Source organism: Schistocerca cancellata, chromosome 4, assembly GCF_023864275.1.
Source record: "Schistocerca cancellata isolate TAMUIC-IGC-003103 chromosome 4, iqSchCanc2.1, whole genome shotgun sequence".
Lineage (NCBI taxonomy): Eukaryota > Metazoa > Arthropoda > Insecta > Orthoptera > Acrididae > Schistocerca > Schistocerca cancellata.
In genome coordinates this window covers 637,432,473-637,452,292 of record NC_064629.1, presented here as the reverse complement: position 1 = coordinate 637,452,292, position 19,820 = coordinate 637,432,473, and the positions used below count along the sequence as shown (strand labels likewise).

At 37.0% G+C, this 19,820-nt stretch overlaps 1 protein-coding gene across 10 annotated transcripts in view; it reads left to right on the top strand.

Moving 5' to 3' along the window:
- Positions 1-19,820, top strand: part of LOC126183569 (ras-related protein Rab-7L1-like) — a 163,902-nt gene that overhangs the window by 138,739 nt on the left and 5,343 nt on the right. For all 10 annotated transcript variants that reach the window (XM_049925651.1, XM_049925652.1, XM_049925650.1 and 7 more), the window contains 3 exons: positions 875-1,075; positions 3,360-3,541; positions 14,153-14,274. In XM_049925651.1, the coding sequence (XP_049781608.1) occupies positions 875-1,075; positions 3,360-3,541; positions 14,153-14,274 (505 nt within the window). The remainder of the gene's footprint in view (positions 1-874; positions 1,076-3,359; positions 3,542-14,152; positions 14,275-19,820) is intronic.

Below are 19,820 nucleotides of genomic sequence, written 5' to 3'. Positions count from 1 at the left end.
TATTTTGAGTAAACCATAGGTGTTTTTTTTTTCCCCTCCCTCGCTGCACCTGATTCTGCAATAAAAATGGGTGTTCCCATTTGAAAATAAAAAGGTTGTGGCAGCTGTGGGTGAGGCCAGTCTTAGAACAGACAGATGTCACCATTAAATATATTAACTTGTCATCTGAAATCTCTCTCTCTCTCTCTCTCTGTGTGTGTGTGTGTGTGTGTGTGTGTGTGTGTGTGTGTGTGTGTGTGTGTGTGTGTGTAGGTGTGTTAAACCATTCCTAATGATGTTTCATGCTGGAATAGGGTGGGAAGGAAAAGTCAGTTGCAGCACTGGTGTGTTACTTAGGGTAGTAGAGTATTAAAGAAAAAGGTGTTCTTAAGACAAATAAAGTTGCAATACAAATTAAAGTGGCTTTTAGAAATTTGAACTGAATTATGCCCTGCCCTACCAAAGTTTTTACTTTTGGAGCTTGACAAAGATAATGCTCTAGTGGAAGGATATTTTTTTACTAAGAACAACAGAGCAAGACAAATTGAGCAATGATGCTTAAGGAAGGAAACAAAGGGGATGAAAGTACGGTATTATATGATATGAGAACCTGAGAAAGGTAAGTTGATAGTTCAGTTGGTTTTTAATGTAAATTTCTCCACAGCCGGAATCTGCATGCCCAGAGCAGAACTTTGTTATTAGTATCCCTCAAAGGTGACGTCATATTTCCTTATTAAAGTTGCTTGGTGGTATCTTGATAGTCACTCTTTACTTTCTCTGTATTTTCTTAGATTCCTTCCAGTGTAATATTTTCCATTTGTAAAAGTACAATAAATGTATTTTTCTGCTATATCTGTAATAATTAACACCAAAGCTGGTCATCTTTTGTTTGCAGAACTACCTAATATGCCAGAGAAGCTGTTTAAAGTAATCATCATTGGTGATCCAACTGTTGGGAAAACATCATTTGTGCAGCGTTATGTGCAAAATACGTATAAGAAAGACTACAAGGGGACTGTAGGTGTGGACTTTGCTTTGAAAATTCTGAAGTGGTCTGAGACACAGACAATAAAACTTCAGCTTTGGGATATAGCTGGTAAGAATCAGTATTAGCAAGTGATAGAATCTATGTAGTATCAGGAAATTCACTGCAGTATTCACAAATGGTTTCCAGGTCATAAATGAGTTTTCAGTTGCATATACCTGCATCAGAGTTTGCCCATATAATTTTGGTTTTAACTTAAACTCTATTTGCCTTGACTTTTGTTATTCCCCTCGGTTCTTTCCTATATATGTGTAAGCAAATCTGAACAGCTAATACAGTCACATGAAAAGACTAGTATATCGTACAAATCAACATAAATGCCATGAAGCCATCACATGCTATGGTTTGTGAAAATCACAATACCACATTAGAAGAAAACAAAACGTTTAAATTACTTTCATCACATTCTAAGGAGAGCACGACATCAAAATGATTAGTCAGTGAGTGCGCATGAGACTGCATTGAACAGTGCAGAGCCAGTGGGGTTTTACATGTGTATACAGGCAGTTATTGTGTGAAGGAAGAAATGAGTGCTCACGTTACTAAGGAACTATTTGTGTAGACTACTTTGTGTCCTTAAATGTGTTCTTACAGTGCAAAGTTTCATAAAAATTCATAAACTTTGAGACATTGGATGAGCAGTTTACTTAGGGGTCTAGCATTTTGTTAATGTGGAACTGCTGTGCAGCATCACTAAAAGACCTTTAGATATGTTTTGAACAGTTGAAGCAAATATATATTGTAAGCAAGCCATGGGGATGGCAGTGTGTGGAAGATGCTAGTAATTGAATCATACTGTTGATAGTGAATAGTCCAGCATTATATAAGAGAAATGCATCTGTAGGGTTGTGAAATGGGGAAGTGGGTTGGCATCATTTGGTCATGAGGACCAGTTTGCACTAAACTGTGATAAGCAGGGAAGCTGTGAAGTCTTCAAGTGGTACATATACTTATATTCCTGGAGCTATAATTAAGAAAGGCAATGCTTATACACAAGTGATGCTTTGTAATGATTGTCTCTGTGACCAGCAGTATTCACGACGTATCTTAAATTTCATCATCTAGTGACAGTTCAGAGATACGTGTGTAATAACCAACACAGTTAAAATCAGGGCTCTGAGAATCCATCTGGAATGATATCCAAAACACATTCAAATCTTGTATAATTTGTGCCATAATGTGAAGAGATTCTTATTTCAGGATGTAATTGATATCCAAATACTACTGATGTTTCCATAGTCCCAGATGGTTGTAATTAAAGTGCAGGTACTTATGGAGGTCTAGTGTGGAATGTGATTATCACATGACAGTGAAACATAGTAGTTATTGCAATGCATTAATACAGAACTAACTTATGCTGGGGAAAAAAAGCTTCAATTTTGGCCACCAGGTGGAGCATCTCGTTGTCATCTCTGGTACTCATACTGCACAAACTGTTAAGTGAAGGTTAATAATAAAATCAACATTATGCATTTCTCACTTGTTTGACTTTTCTTCGCACATCCCTTCCTAATACATGACATATGGAAATATTTCTGTGTATCTTTCTTTCATTCACAGTGACAGATTTGCTCCAGGTGGCCAAAATTGGAACTAATTTCTTTTCTGGCGTAAATCAGTTATACATTAACACATTAGAATATGTACCCAGTTTTGCTTCCATATGATAATAACAGTTAGTAGCTGCACTTTAATTATAATCACCCAATATTTCATGTCTTATTACTGGATTCAGAATATCAAAGTGATCAACACCATGTTTGCAGGACAGTTACTATGCCAACAGCCAACCAGTGAATGGCCTTATTTGCAGCTTCTGTTCTTATTGGTGTTGTAATATCATTCTAATGGCTCTGGTGCAGGTTACCACAATTAATTAAAAGTGATTCTTATGGCTGGCAAAGTAACATGTATCCTTTATTGTGTACTTCATTCCTCTGTGTGGCATGATTATTTTATACAGAATGTCTGCAAAAGTGTGCAGAATGTAGGTAAGCCTACTACAATCCTTGAAAGCTAGCTTATTTCTGGGTAGTAATGGCAGCTTGGAACCATATTCAATATGAAACAGCACAGTTGTTGCTGCCACAACCAGATCACAGTGATCAACCACCATTCAGCCCCTTCCATGCTCACTGAGTTACACTGCAAACAACATTGTTATTCTGGCCTGCGTATAAGTAAATTAATTCATTCTCATTTTTAAGTTAAACATGGATTATATTTCATTAACTTTATTTTATTGTATTATCTTTGTGTGTGTGTGTGTGTGTGTGTGTGTGTGTTTTTTTTTTTTTTTTTTTCAAAGCTGAGTATGTTTTCTTTCGCTTTGCAGGGCAAGAGCGATTTACATGGATGACCAGAGTTTACTATAAAGATGCTGATGGCTGTGTTATAATGTTTGATTTAACAAACAAAAATTCTTTTGTAAATACACTCAAATGGAAGAGAGATGTTGACTCAAAGTGTAGTCTTCCAGATGGTAGCCCTATTCCGTGCATGCTGCTAGCCAACAAGGTACATTACAGTGCTGTATTTTGTTGATGAATAGTTCAAATGTTTTTAATGTTAAATTGCTGCTACCATTACAGTTTAGGTGTTTAAAGGACTGTCTTGTCATTTGTACAAACTGCACCAATATTCTTTATCAGTCATTGAAATTTTTAGTTCAGTTGGATACAAGCCAATGCACTACCATGTTAGCTCTTCATACAAGATTTTGATCCTGTCTGTAGTGAAATTTCAATTACTAAAATATTAACTACTGAACTTAGACACTGTATTTATTCGTGCACAATACATTATCTTCCTTATTCTGTGAATTTTATGTTTCATAATCGGCTTGCACTGTCAACAATGGAATATGGACAAACAGAAAATAAAAGTGTAGATATGACTCTCTCTGTTTCATTATAAAGACAATTAAAAATACTGGTGTAATTTGATATTTTTATTATTGTTTGAGGGTGGCAGCAAAATACAAAGACTAATAAATGTTTGAACAGTAACATTGTGACTCCTGTGCTGTGCTGATTGAAGGCAGTTTTGTTTGGCTCAACAATGAGACAGGACTGTGGAGTGTACTCAGCACTGCAGCTGTAGTTTGTCACCTCAGGAAACACCCTTTTCATTTTGCTGCAATCATTGATAAATTCCCTACATAATTTTGCTACAGACTAATTTGAGGTTGCTGCATAGATTGGTCACATTATAATGAAATCCAAATTAGCTGAGACTTCCTGGCCGATTAAAACTGTGTGCCGGACTGAGACTCATACTCAGGACCTTCGCCTTTTGCAGGCAAGTGCTCTTCAGACTGAGCTATCAAGGGATGATTCACAACCCATCCTCACAGCTTTCCTTCTGCCACTACCTAGTTTCCTACCTTCCAAACTTCACAGAAGTTCTTCTGCAATACTGTCAGAGCTAGCAGTCCTGGAAGAAAGGATATTGCGAAGACACTTGCCCGCAAAATGCACATGTCGCAGTTTGTGTCTGGGTCTGCCACACAGTTTTAATTTACCAGTAAGTTTCATATCGGCACACACTTCACTGCAGAGTGAAAATTTTATTCTGGAAACATCTTCCAGGCTGTGGCTAAGCCATGTGTCCAATACATCCTTTCTTCCAGATGTGTGAGTTCTGCAAGTTTCAAGGGTGAATTTCTGTGAAGTCCAGAAGGTAGGAGATGAGGTACTGGTGGAAGTAAAACTGTGAGGACAGGTGTTGAGTCATGCCTTGGTAGCTCAGTCAGTAGAGCACTTGCCAGTGTAAGACAAAGGTCCTGAGTTCAAGTCATGGTCTGGTACACAGTTTTAATTTGCCAGGAAGGTCATACCAGTGCACACTTTGCTGCAGTGTGAATATTTCATTCTGGATCCAAACTGGCTGTCAGTTCTGTGGTAAAGAAATGAGAAATTAATATAAAAATATCAATATTCACAAGACATCCTCATCTCTTATACAATGATCTTTCATCTGTTGGAAGAACCAGAGAATTCTCAGTTTTCCATTTGCCATGTTTACCTGTATTCAGGTCACACTGCAGTAAAACTGCCTTCATGTTTTAACCACTGTTTGTAAACATGTAAAAGATGTCTGAATGAAACTTTCTCTCTGCAGCAGTGAGTGCACCGTCTTCATTATGGATTATAAAATGAAGTACCAGACGAAGAGTTGAATCCAAAAGATGTCTTGGCTTTAGGTTGCTACTGCATGATAGCTGTCTTGAGTATCACAATATTATGAAAAGGATAGTTGCTACCCACCATATAGCAGAGATGCTGAGTCCCAGGGAGGGACAACAAAAAGCTGTCAGAAAGTGAGCTTTCGGCCAACAAGGCCTTCTTACCCCTCCCCCCCCCCCCCCTCTCTCTCTCTCTCTCTCTCTCTCTCTCTCTCTCTCTCTCTCTCTCTCTCTCTCTCTCTCTCTCTCTCTTTCTTTGTCCTATGGACGCTATGAGATAGGTTGCACTGGTTTGTGTTATGGCACACAAGGGACAGTTATAAGCATTAGTGAGAGACTGGAAGTCCATAATGCTTCTACCAGTGATCACTTTGATGGCAAAAGGCTTAATTTCAACTACTAGTGGCTGCAGCTTTTGAAGTATTCCAAAGGACGCTAGACAAAATTTAAAATTCAGCCTCATTTTGCCATTTTAAAATGTTGAATTCATCATATCCTGTATTTCAGAGAAACTTGCCACACCATTTCTATAAAGTGTACTCGGCTAAAAGTTTTTGCTCGTAGAAAATTCACATATTTTCAGTAAGTCTGCAATTGTTATAAGAAATCGGTAACATGTGGAAAGGTCAGAGCTTTAGAGCATGTGCTGGAAAAACTTTTAACCCTACAACAGTTGTAATTTACTTTTATAGCTTATGTGATAGAATGTTGGGATGTGGGAAGTAGCTTTCTGGTGTTTGTCTTAGGTAGCTCGGTTTAGGCACCTATGCAAATTGTAAGAGGCATTTGGTGTATTCTTTTGCCTTTATAATGTTAGCACCACACATTTCAATTTCACAATACAATACATACCTCCCAGAATCCATGAGATAAGAGTGTAAAGTGTCTCATTCTAAATATAAATAAATAAAACTACACTGGGGTCTTGCATATTCCTGAAAGCAACAGTGTATCGTGTAGTTGTGAAGAATACATTACTAGGAAGGCATAGATGTTTGAGAATGCAGATCACAAAAATTATTGCAAATGGTGTTCATGTTGAAGCAGCACCAACTGGTTATGGTCAGTGGACATGACAACATTGTGTTAGAATTGAAGCATAAGTGTAAAAGAATTGCTTGATTAACAGAAAGACATTCCATGGCAGTTCAATAGTTGTGAGAATGGACCATTTTCCGGAATCTTGGATGATGAGTAGGCAGCCTATACAGTTGGTGACAAATCAAATAGCTGTAGTAGACTATGCTGCCATTGGGTCAACTGAACCTATGGACATCAGATGTTGGCTTTGTCCCATAATACATTGTGTATCAAGAAAAATCATCTGATTTGGCATGTGGGTAAATCCATACCAAGTGGTCCAGGAAAAAAATAATTGGTTGCTTGACCATCTCAGAAAAATTTTATAATTTCTGAGTGAATTCCCCATTGTTTAGTAGTAACAAAAATATTTTTTTAAAACATTTATTGTTTATTATTTTGAAATGGCATCCATATTTGTTAGAGGCCGTATGTGTTTTTCGTATTTGCAAGCATCTACATTTTTTACAATTATTCTGTAGTGGATTGTCCTAAGCCTTTCAGATAAAATGCATTTAGTTCAACACACTCTGGGCTACAAATTAACATCATTATCACTTAGCTGAATGTATTATTTAATATATTTTTAATAGTTCAAAGTTATCAGCCACAAATTTAAATAAAACTCAATTTTTGAACAGTAGTTTTCCAAGGAAAGATTAATTTCTCAGCTTTAATATTTTTTCTGCTATTACACTGTATAGTATAGTTACTTTTATAGAGTATCAATGGTGAGCAGCCTACACTTAAAAAATACACTATTTTAAAAAATGAATTTTTTAATTTTTCCATTTTGTGGCCTGCAATTATCTTTGTTGGGGGACCAGATACAAATCTGAAAATTTCACAGTTAATAGACCATTATGATATCAAACTTCAGTATAGATTTCAACTTTGAGGTTCAACTGGAAGTTATGGAAAAAATTACAAACACGATTCAAAAATATGTTTTTTTAACATCTGCAATATCTAGGTGTATGGAATAAAATATAGCAATTATAGTATATAATTTAATCATATCTACAATTACTTACTTTTTTTAATTGAAAATAAGCCTACTAATTACATTATATTGTTCTCTTGTTATTTGTTTGTAGTACAGCGCTCATTGAACATTTGAGAAATTTGTTCATTCAGTTTGGGTGTTAGATTATAAGTTCGCCCAGTCACAGTTGTAAATTCCATGGGAGACAGCTTCCTTAGTACATTTTTAAGTGGCATCCAAACTCGATCCTTCTCAATTTTTTTAAAAGATGTCCTTGGTCCTGGAGGGTGGTAAAATACAACATGTACATCTTGCTTCTGACAGTCAATATTATCAACTTCGCCAATCCACCACTGTTCATCGTAAACACAAGCCACTACCTTTTTATTTTGAAGAACCAGTTGGACAAGTTTTCCACACATGAATTTCACTGTCAGGTGAAGTTGATGTGATCTTACACTTCAATAAGTTGTGTGAATGGGGTACAAAACAATGAAAAGATCGAGTGCCTTTAATCTTCTGACAAGTGTTGTACCTTTCCTTCAAGACACTGTCATAGACTTCTTGTATTTCCTCACATTGTACAAAAACATATGTAATTACTTTGATGTGTTTTTTACAGAATTCAAACATTTCTTGAGGTGTTATGATTGTCATCGGTCCGCTGCAGACTTGCTTTTGTGACAGCTTGCTTTGTTGTACCACCAACACCATCACAAGCATTCTTCCTATTGCATGAAGCGAAAAAGTGCCATTCTACATTAAACCCAAAATCTTCTTTATGAAAGGAGATGTTAATCATTTTTTTCTTGTTTTCATATTGACTTGCTGCCCCATCCAAAAAGTAAATCAGTTTATTTTTTTTAATATTTTTTTTTATGGTGGTGCTGTTTAATGTAGTTTGTTAATTTTAATTGAAAAAATGTGCACTGCTGTAGTGTTGTGTTCAAGGTAGTCACTTATGACACAAAAGCTGTGGCTCATTAGTTTATCTTCATCTTTATAGTAGAATACAAATGTTTACCCAGTGGTGCCCTTGTACTTCATCTTGAACAACAAAGGAATAATTTTCCAAAAAGTCAGCAAGAACTAAGCATTCATCAGCTGCCAAGGTTCACTTTTTGTCTTTCAAAAATTTACTTTGAGCTTGTGCAATAAAATGATGCATTCAGATTTTCGAGGTTAGCCACAAACACTTCAGAAAACTCTTCTCGTGATTTTATGACTGTCACCATTTCAGTTCTGTCTTGTGTGACTCATTGCATGTATTTCATATTGTCAGGCATCAAATCGTCTTCTTCGGATTCTTCAAACATGTCAAGTAAGGCTTGTTTGCCTGGACAATCTTCTCATTTTCCCATGATCATACAATTGTAACTGTCAATATTGCATACCATAACTTCCAAAAGGTCTTTATAGTCAACTCTAAGATTGGCCCCATCTATCATCAACTTTAGATTCTGATGATAAAAACACAAACATTATGGGTGCCAGATGCTCCTGCAACAATACACCATCTTGGTCTCAACTCGCAAAATTTTGATCTTCTAATTTTAATGTCAGGTTTTTCTTTTTTAAATTCAGTGAATAATTCATTTAAGTTACACAATATTAACCTTTTTTGTCTTTGAATCTTAGAACCATTTTCTTTCACAGAAACACGGTCTTTTTTTGCCAGACATCAAATGACTGTTATTGTCATCCGTCGTAATACTTAATAACTTTATTGATTGTGTTTCCATCTACCAAAGTAGATGCACCTTTTCTTTTTGTAATGCTGGTAAAATTCTCTGTTCTTTTACTAATTGCCTTGTTAACTTAACAAGACATTGTGACACATTAAATTCGTCACTAACTTTTGTTTGACTTCAAGAATTTGGCAGTAAACTGATAATTTTATCTTCTTTGTTTGAAGTATTGCATTTAGTTTTTAGTTTTTCTATCTGATCATCGTATTCGGTTGGTGAAGTTTCAGAACTTGCATCTGTTTTAGTACAATTTGTATTTTGAAATGAAACTTCCAAATTCTTTTTGAATGTAACTGCTACTTTCTCAATTTTTGTATTCAAGGCACTTGGTCTTTTATCTTGACTTAGTTTTCTGATTTCAGTTGCAGGCGATATACCCAGGATTTCACAAGCAGTATCTACTTTTTTAATGGTTGCTGATAAGTCACAAAATTCTGTATCTGCAGTTTCACTATTCTGTCTCTTGTGAATTACAAATATCTTAGTTGGACACAATGATTTTCCTGGTATGAGATTGACAAAAGGGCTTTTATTTTTAGAATGATGATCAAATGTTATTTCTCGCAGACCTTTTGTTATAGGTTTCTTAGGTTTCTCAAGAGTCCATGCAAGACTGACCAAAAAGGTGATGAAATTTTTTTAAGTATTTAATTTCATGGTACTTGCATGTTGATTTGATCTCTGGGCTGACTCGTAAGTAAAACAACACTTTTTCTTCCTCACTGTAATCTTTGATTAAAGTAATGTCTTTATGATGCATTTCATACACACTTTTATGACATGCTTCATTAATAATAACACCAACAGAACACTGAGACACCATTTTTCAACTGCACACTTGCAAGAACTTCTAGCTAAATAAGTGTGTGTAGACAATTGTTGGTGTAAGGGGGACGACAAGAACCAGACTTGTATAGGATTGCAGATGCAATTGTTAGCCTGCTGAAACAATTGCCACAGCATTGTTTTGACAAATAATCATTAGCTAGTGTAATGTGGTGTGTTATATTATGCAACTGGTATACTTCATTTGATTAGCCTACCAGATATTGCAGATGTTCAAAAATGTATTTTTGACTCGTGTTTGTTATCTTTTTCCCATAACTTCCAGTTGAATCTCAAAGTTGAAATTTATACTGACTTCTGATATCATAAAGGTCTATTAACTGTGAAATTTGCAGATTTTTATTTGGTCCCCCAACAAAGATATTGCAGGCCACAAAATGGAAAAATTAAAAAAAATTTAAAAAAATGTTTAAATAGTGTAATTTTTTAAAGTGTAAGCTCTCACCTTTGATACTCTATAAAAAGTAACTATACTATACAGTGTAACAGCAGAAAAAATATTGAAGCTGAGAAATTAATCTTTTTTTGGAAAACTACTGTTCAAAAAGTGAGCGTTTTTAATTCGTGGCTGATAACTTTGAACTATTAAAAATATATTAAAGAATACATTCAGCTAAGTGATAATGATGTTAATTTGTAGCCCAGAGTGTGTTGAACTAAATGAATTTTATCTGAAAGGCTTAGGACAATCCACTACTGAATAATTGTAAAAAATGTAGATGCTTGCAAATACGAAAAAACGCATGCGGCCTGGAACAAATATGGCCACCATTTAAAAATAATAAACAATAAATTAAAAAATATATATATTTGTGTGACTACTAAACATTGGGGAATTCACCTAGCAAATATAAAATTTTTCTGAGATGGTCAAGCAACCAGTGCTGGACCACTTGGTATGGATTGACCCGAGTCTATATTTCTGAAACTAATAAACATATACAATGAATTTTGTTTTACGATGAACGGGAAACTCAAAAAGTTTTTTCTCATACATTTTCATTAGTGTTCAATAGGCCCCCCTCAAGATGCATGGCATATGTCAGTGCTGTATTCAGATTATTCCCATGCTGCAGCGAGCATGTCTTGAGTTACACCTTCCACAGCTGCTGTTATGCAGTGAGACTGATCCCTCATTCAGTAATCCTTTGCTTTAAAAATTCCCACTCTTCCACATGCCAGTGGTGCAGTACCCCATCCTGTTAGTAAACAAAATAGTTTGAATCAGTCTCCAACTGTGGGAAAAGAAAGTTCTCAAGCATATCGAGATGTGTGCTTCTTGTAACAGTGTTCTGAGCAAAGAAAAATGGACCATACACCTTTTCCCATGAAACTGCACAAAACGTATTAAATTTTGGAGAGTCCCTCTCATGTTGTACAACTCCATGTGGTTGTTCCATACCCCATATTCTCACATTGACAGTTCACCTTTCCATTTCAATGGAATGTTGCCCTGTCACTAAACACTAAGTATGGAAGAAAACTGTCATCCTCCATTTTGCCAAGAACAAAATTCCAGAACTCTGCATATTGTGGTCACCTTAATGAGGAGCTTGTAGTAACTGGATTTTGTATGATTTCACGTGTAAACGTCGACGCAACACACGCGATATGGACATCATGGGCTTGTTGAGCTGTCGAGCTGCACGGTGAACGGATTTTTATGGACTCCTTGTGAAACTGTGGCGAATGGTTCAGCATCTGTGTCAGCCACTCGGAGACGGCCCGGCAATTTTCCTTTACATAAACAATGTGTTTCTCGAAATTTTTCATGCCATCGTCTAATGCTCTGTGCTGTAGGAGGATCCACACCATATCTAGTACGAATGTCATGCTGAACAGTTATTACTGATCTGCACTGCGCAAAATGTAGAGCACAAAACCGTTTCTGTTGTCACAACACCATTTTTACTTGATGTGAAGTGGGTACACACTGCTCCTACCCAGCAGGAACCATGTAAAACTCGAGAGTTTGCTCTTCCCAACAGTACGTTCATCACACACATCTTAGAGTGATTTTTTTTTTATTATTCTCATTGGATGATTCTTTTTGATACACACTGTACAGTAATGTGGTGTGTGACATCATACATATACAAACAAAAAGAGAACAGAATGATGATGCAATGTCATGTCTTTATTACTTTTTTAAATGTAGGTTGTGGTGACACTGATGTTCAGCATAGCCCGGGGTCCACATGAAGTTGGCAGGTGACAGTTCGGCTGTGAATTGGCTAAGCAGTATTGAACGCTTCAGTTAATCCCTGTCATCTTCAGCTAGAAAGTTCTAATGAACAATAGTGTGCATACATACTAGCAAATGTGTGTATGTAATAAGTTTGTCAAAGTTATGTTTAGAGTATTCTGCTACATTTCTATTCTTTTTGCATTAATCATTAACATGAAAACAAAACAAAAAGTGCAGATTTATAAAGATCATTAGTGCAGCATCACATTCAAAAGAATTTCACAGATTTTGATAAGCTTAAATCTTGAAATACTGTGTTGCTCAGTCCAAGAACACAAGTAGCAGCTTGACTCTACTGTACTCGCATCAAATTGTCAGATTGCTGGTTTATGTATAACTACTACCTGTTGCATTCATTTAATGGTAGTGCAATACTGTGCTATAAACATCTGTGTTTTTATATACTTGGAAGGAGAGACAGCATTGGTCGTATTTTTTTGTTTTATTAACCGCAAAATCGATTTTCGGTCACTTTGTGACCATCCTCAGTGCTGTAATATACAATTTAAATTAGTAGGCACTGGTGTCAACAAGCTTAGAGCGATCACATAAACTGAGGCCGCTGTTTACATGCACTTTTTCAGCAGACCTCGGTGTGACAGGGCTTGGAATGCCCTCTATGTGACGTGTGTCACGTGAAGACTTAATTAAATCTTCACGTGACACACGCCACATAGAGGGCGTTCCAAGCCCTGTCACACCGAGGTCTGCTGAACAAGTGCATGTAAACAGCGGCCTCAGTTTATGTGATCGCTCTAAGCTTGTTGACACCAGTGCCTACTAATTTAAATTGTATATTACAGCACTGAGGATGGTCACAAAGTGACCGAAAATCAATTTTGCAGTTAATAAAACAGAAAAAATACGACCAATGCTGTCTCTCCTTACAAGTATATCCATTATCTGGTCGTGGTGCACAGGACGCTCCATGGAGTCGCTAATCATCTGTGTTTTGTTTGGTGATTGAAGGAATTTTTAACTCCATTTTGGATGCACATAGACAGTGAACATTCAAAACCAGCACACATTTTTAGTGGACAATGAACACTCGAAACATGGTGGGAAATAGATTCTACCCTCCAGCAGTAACAGGACTTGTGCATTATTACCGACACAACAGCTGTCCCTTCATCAACTGCAGTGAAAGTGAACACTGCGGTCTTTTAGATGCAACTGCATTAACAAGCCAAGAAATTAAAACTTGTCAAGAGTACCTGCTGGAAAGACCAAAATGCTAAATGATTCACTCCAGAATTTGATTGAGAGCACTAAATAAGTCGCACACAGCAGACTGCAAACATTGTATGGATAGATGCAAAAATCCTGTTTGAAAGGCCAAGGGTGTCTTTAAGAGGAGCAGATGCAGGAGATGTGAATTCTGCTGCTACTTTCATATCAGTAGTACTGCACAAACATACCTACATATGAAGCTTCCTGCATTAAATTGAACATATTTTAATGAACACATGGCATGTAGATCTGTAAGACAATAAGTTAAGTAAGGAAATTATCCTTGCTAGAGATGTTAATAATTGTTTGGTGTGGTGTTCCATCAGCTCTTGAATAAATTGTTACATATGTGGAAGATTTTGGCAGTTTCTCATGTGACTGACTGCTTTCTGTAAGATTGTTTCCCATCATCAAATACTTTTTAATAAGGTCAAAATAATTAGACAATTTTGAATTGGTGCAAGGGTCTGTCTTGTAGAATGAGTGTGTTAGATGTTAATGCCTAGCATGAGGGGTAGAGCTATTCCTTCACCTTGTTTTCCAAACAAGGCAAACAATTGGTTTAAATTTCACAAAATTTGAAAAGCAGTGTTTCAGACAGATCATAAGATCTTAATCTTGTAACTTGAAAATTGTGAAACTTTATTTTTCTGTTCTGTTATCCTTAAATGTGTCCAATTTGCTGCCCACAAATGTCTGCCAAGATTCTGTCTGTGGTAGATGCAACTATTGACCTATTTGTGGTCTGGTCTCTAACATTTATGAAAACCATATTATATATTTCATATTTCTTTCTTTTTTACAGTGTGATTTACCACATCGCCAAGTTGAGCAAATGGAAATAGAATCATTTTACAAGGAGCACAATTTCATTGGTTGGACAGAAACTTCTGCCAAAGAGGGCCTCATGGTGAATGATTCTATGAAGTAAGCATAACTAGGCATACTAACTATAAGGATCCAGTTAGCTTTTTTTAACTTTCTCTCCATGTATTTGAGTCACAGCCAAGGACACTATTATGCATGCTGCACATGTCGCTGAAATCATTTGACCTTTACCCATTGAGAAATTCAGTGGTTCCCAGGCAACTTTAGGAGTGCATGCCATGTGGTCTGTGCAGAGGTTTTGTTGTGATCCTTAAGGGCTCCGAAATATTAGTGAATTGTGCAATGTGTGTGGTCCAATCACTGCACCAGGTTGCATCCTGCTTAGGTCCCTTTTCGAATTTTCCCTGCGCTACTGTAAATGTAGACTGAAGTAATGTGTTTTTGATTCTGTTCACATTCTCTGACAAAGCCAGAGACTGTGTGGATACTAGGTAGCAAAGTACAGGCCGTTTAAATGTGATGGTTATTGTTTTCCCCCCTGCTCACCCTCCACAACTTTCACTCTGTTCCAGTATCACAATTATCTGATTCACACTTCTAGTTCTCTTAGTATGGCTTACTGAACATATGAAGAGTGAAAATGGAGAACGTTCTAAGTGTCAAATCTGACATTTGTCTGGAGAAGGAAGAGACAATGTTTCTCTGTACATAATTCATTTGTATCCAAAAAATTGGGAAGGTATTCTCATACCACAGAATTGTGCTACTCACCACGTCACTGCAAAAAAATGAGACAAAAGAACATTTTCTTATTAAAGTATTTGTTTTTCTCTGTTGCCATACTTGGAAACTGACTGGTTGTAATGATGGTAAGAAAATTTTCATAAGTTGATGCTTACAAAAAAGAAAGCAGTAACCAGCCACTGTTAATGCTATTTATTTACACATTAGCACTATTACTGGTTTCAAACTGACAGGTTTGTCTTCGGATTGTTGTACATGTTTATAATAAATTTGTTGTCCACATTAGTTGTTAGACAAAAACAACCAACAACAAATGTAACCAATAGCAAATTTAACATAAACATGAATAGCTGTCTGAGAGTGAACCTGTTGGTTGAAAACTGGTAACGGCACTGTTTGTGTAAATAAATTGCATCACCTTTCTTCAGGGGCTGCGGACCTCGTTAGCTGCTGCTCTGGTATTTCCCATGGGCGCTGCAGCCAGCATTCACCGTTGCAGCCTGGACTGTAGCAGAGTCCTAATTACGGATTTCACCATCAGCCGGTTCCACTACTTACGCTCCTGCAGACATCTATAGCGTGTCAGCAGTATTTCTGACAGACTTCACAGTTGCTGTTAGGCTTTCATGCTAGATGGTTTGTGTCATTATCTGCATTCTGTTTTTGTGGTGTCATTTAGCTTTCTGCCTATTCATCAGGATTTTTAGAGTGCTATATATCACCTTTGAGTTCCACAAACAAATGGCGCATCGGTGTAGTTCCACTGATGAAGAGATACTGGAGATATTCACAAGGAGTGACAGTGACAGTGAGCGAGGCATCTTTAGTGACAGTGGTGGTGGTGGTGGTGGTGGTGGTGGTGGTGGTTATTAGGATTCTTTTGAAGAATCTCGTAATACTATGCATCCACATACTACACCTAATAGAGCTCGCCAAGATAGTTCTTCTTCAGATTATTAAAGTGAAGACGAATCAGTCTGTAAAAGTCTATGCCTTAGTAACAAATTTGAATGGGAAAACCATGATTTCAGTCCAGCACTGCATGCATTTGATGACTCATCTTCAGGACATAGTTGCCAACTAGTGCTTGATTCAAGCATTCTATCCTTCTTTGTGCTATTTCAATCAAAATATCTGATGGAAATTTATAGCACTTGAAACAAACTGATTTTACACTTTCAGCATGGCAGATACGTCTGAATCAGTTCATTTTGGACTGTCCACCTGGGAAGATACTGGTCTTGAGGAACTGTACTGCTTTATTGGCACTTGGCTTCTCATGGCCCGTGTTAAATAGTTGAGAATAAGGGGATATTGGTACAGAGGTGTACTTCTGAGCATTCCAGTTTTTGGCAACATTATGTCCCATGACCGTTTTATGTTACTTTTGAGAATGTTGCATTTTAGTGACAACTCTGCCAATTGTGGAGATGACAGTGTATTTTTGATAAAAGCCTATTATTGCTCAAAGGTCGCTTATCTTTTAAACAATTCATTCCTTTGAAAAGAAGTAGATTTGGAATCAAGACATTTGTGTTGTGCGACTGTAAAGCTGGATACGTCTTGGATTTCATTTTATACACAGACACATCAACAGAAATTAAGTCCACAGTTTAGAGAAATCTGGGATGTAGTGGCAACATTAATGAAGGCATAGTGTGAATATGGACATACCCTGTATGTTGACAATTTGTATAAAAGTCCAGACTTGTACCTCTGACTTCACAACCACAGAACAGCAGCATGCAGTACTGTATGTAGCAACAGCCGCAATTTGCTGAAGCTCCAGAAGAAATTGAAATGAGGAAAAGTTGAATTTATCTCAACTGAGACAATGCTTGCCATCAAGTGGTGCAACAAGAGAAGAGTGTTGATGCTGACTGCCTGTAACACTACAGAAATGCATGACATGGGAAAGTCAAACAGGAAGACTGACGAGAAAGTAATGAAACTGCAATGTGTTGTCGGCTAAAATGAAAATATGGGTGCATTGGACCACTCTGACATGCTATTAAGCTCAGTTTGATCCGCGTGTAAATCTGTTAAATGGTGCAAAAGCTTTTTTTCAATGTTGTGGACTTTTTTGTTTTGAATGCTCACTCTCTTCACAGATTGGTGACAGGGAGAAAAATACCATTAGCAGATTTTCATTTATGTCTGGTCTAAGAAATGTGGACTATGGCATAGATGTGCAGGGTGCTCGAAACAGAATGTGCATCATCAAACGAAATATGAATGCAAAACATGCAATATACCCTTGTATGTTGTTCCATGTTTCAAAACATACCAAACAAAGAACTACTTTTAGTCAAGGAGCAATACCTGGAAGATGCAAAACTTATTTAAAAATTTTAAAAAATGAAAATTAAGTACAAAAAGAAAAGAATATTTTTAACTTTGCCTTGTCTGTCCAAATGACGAAGAAGGATGGGCTGATAAACGCAGATTGAATGCCTGGAGCAAAAGACTATAATGAACGAAACAAGAAAAGAATTATTCATATTGATCATTTCAATTGTGAATAACAAAAATCATGAAAATCAAATAGAAAAAAGCTCTTTCAGTATTTCTAGAATTTTCCAGTTTTCTAGGCAACTTTTCCAATTTTTTCTATCATTCAAACCTTGCCTTAACAATTAAGATGCAACAAAAAATCGTCAAAATTGGTTAAACCATTTTTTAGTTAAGTTTTCGACATTTAAATAGGTAGTGTAGAAACTTTAATATTCCCTTATCGAATTCTTCAAATAAAGTTGTACATCATTGTTTATTTCTACTGTATAACAACAGTTGCGTCCCGTGTAAAAAGAATTCAGAAACGTTGACTTTTTGATTTTGAAGTTTCCCTGGGGATAATTTATTGGGTTAATGTCTCAAAATATAGCGATTAGTTTCGAATAGTTTCGAAAGTGTATCTCGGCATTCACATGCTTCCCTCGACAATTGTTTGCAGGCGAATTATTGCGCTCAGATGAACGTCAACATTTGATCATTACGGATCCTCTATCATTTCATCATAAGTTATGTATAAGAAGTTGATAGTTAAGTATCAGTATGTCCATTTATCTCCAGATTCAAAGCTGTGGAATAAGTATCCAGATACATTGTGTTTATTTGTAACATCGGTGATCACACTCAGACTGCCAGACATTCACGACCGCCCTGGCTCCAGACATACTTCAGCACAGGGCGAAGTTGGGGAAGTGAAGAGCTCAGGCACAGACAGCAGTCCGTGGAGATGGTTGTTTTCGCAGGTAAACGGATTAGGCAATCTCAAGCATGTGTTCGACACAGCCATCTGGACATGCAGCTGCAGCAGGCAAAGGGTTAAATCTTGGGACTCCAGAGGGAAGCAGAATTTGGCAGAGAGACCTTGCACCATCTACTAATGCATGTTTGAAAAACTTTCTACATGTTTGGCACCTAGATGAAGTCTAGGGACATGCAACAGAGTACCAAGAACAAAATAGCACTGAAAATGCATTTTGTGGGAAAATGATGCTTGGAAAGTTTCCCATTCCACTCTTCATTGATAAATTCAGTGTGCTTTCCCATCTCTATCAACTGTCCTTTTGCTCAATAATGGAACAAAGATTATAGTATAGATTTCTTCATCTCTATTGCTGAGAAAACAACCATACAGAATTGATACTGAACAATTCATGCATTGGGTGTGTCCATCATGCTTCAAAGCACTGTTACAAAATTGATTAAAAGCGCATGCAGGTGCATGTTCGTGTGCAAAGCCGAATCTGATGAGTTTTGAACTGATGATGATGATGATGATGATTACTACTACTACTACTACTACTACTACTACTACTGCACTACTGAAAAAATCAACGTGTTGCATTTCGTCAAGCTTCCCCAGCGTTGTCATGGAATCAGCACCTGAAGAAGACTGTGATTCACGCAGTTGAAATGTCGTGCAGGAAAGACGCGAATAACTGGCAGAAACCCGATTAATCAACATGACAATGTGTTGCATGTTGGTTGTTCAATCTCATTCTTATGCAGTGAGGAGTCACATCCAAGTAGCCTCCTCCAGGTTTTCTGCAGGATTCTAAAATCATAATGACTCAATATTTTAGCAATCTACCTGTCTGTCACCTTCAGGAAAGATTCTGTGGCCACTGAAACTGATGTTGTGTTTCAATGTAAAATAGTGCATGTCCAGGTAAGAGGGAAACCATTGTCTATGCTAATTGAATGGTCTATCAGTGTAATTTCAACTACCTCCTTATGAACAGTGTTTCAAAATACCAGCTATACTAGCAACTATCAGTGTCTCGTCAGTTTCATCCCGTCTCCCTTGTTTAAACCATGTTCCACTGCTGCAAATATTTCAGGCCATTGTAGCCTCATGTGACAGTGCTGTTCCACATACCTGTCCTGGACTGTGCTTCCTGATTGGTCGATCTAAGCCTTTCCGCATTGACATGGAAATTTGTATATGCCAGTCTTCCCAAGTACCAAACAGTCCTTGATAGAGCTGAGTAGTGCTCTAATTTTTCAAGTGGATGAAACACACTCTTTATGTCAATTCACCTTCAAATTCTCCCAATCTTAAAGGATGCAGAGCTATGCACCATTAGGGGTGGTCCTACTCCATAGTCTGATGAATCTGCATCTATGAGTTACTGTTTTCCTTAAACGTTGTTACTGAGTGTGCAAGTTCCTGCCTTAGACTATCTGCATCAGAAATAGCATATGCTCTCTGTAACAGAGTCCTAAGGATGTCACTGCTTTGACAATACAATTTTTGCAGATATGTCACTTTGGGCTGGTTTTCAATTAATACTGTCCCAGAGTACTACTACGTTTTTTGTTAACCATTATGTCCAAAAAATTGATGTTCCCTGTCACTTTCAATCTCTATAATAAATTGATGAGCATGTTCT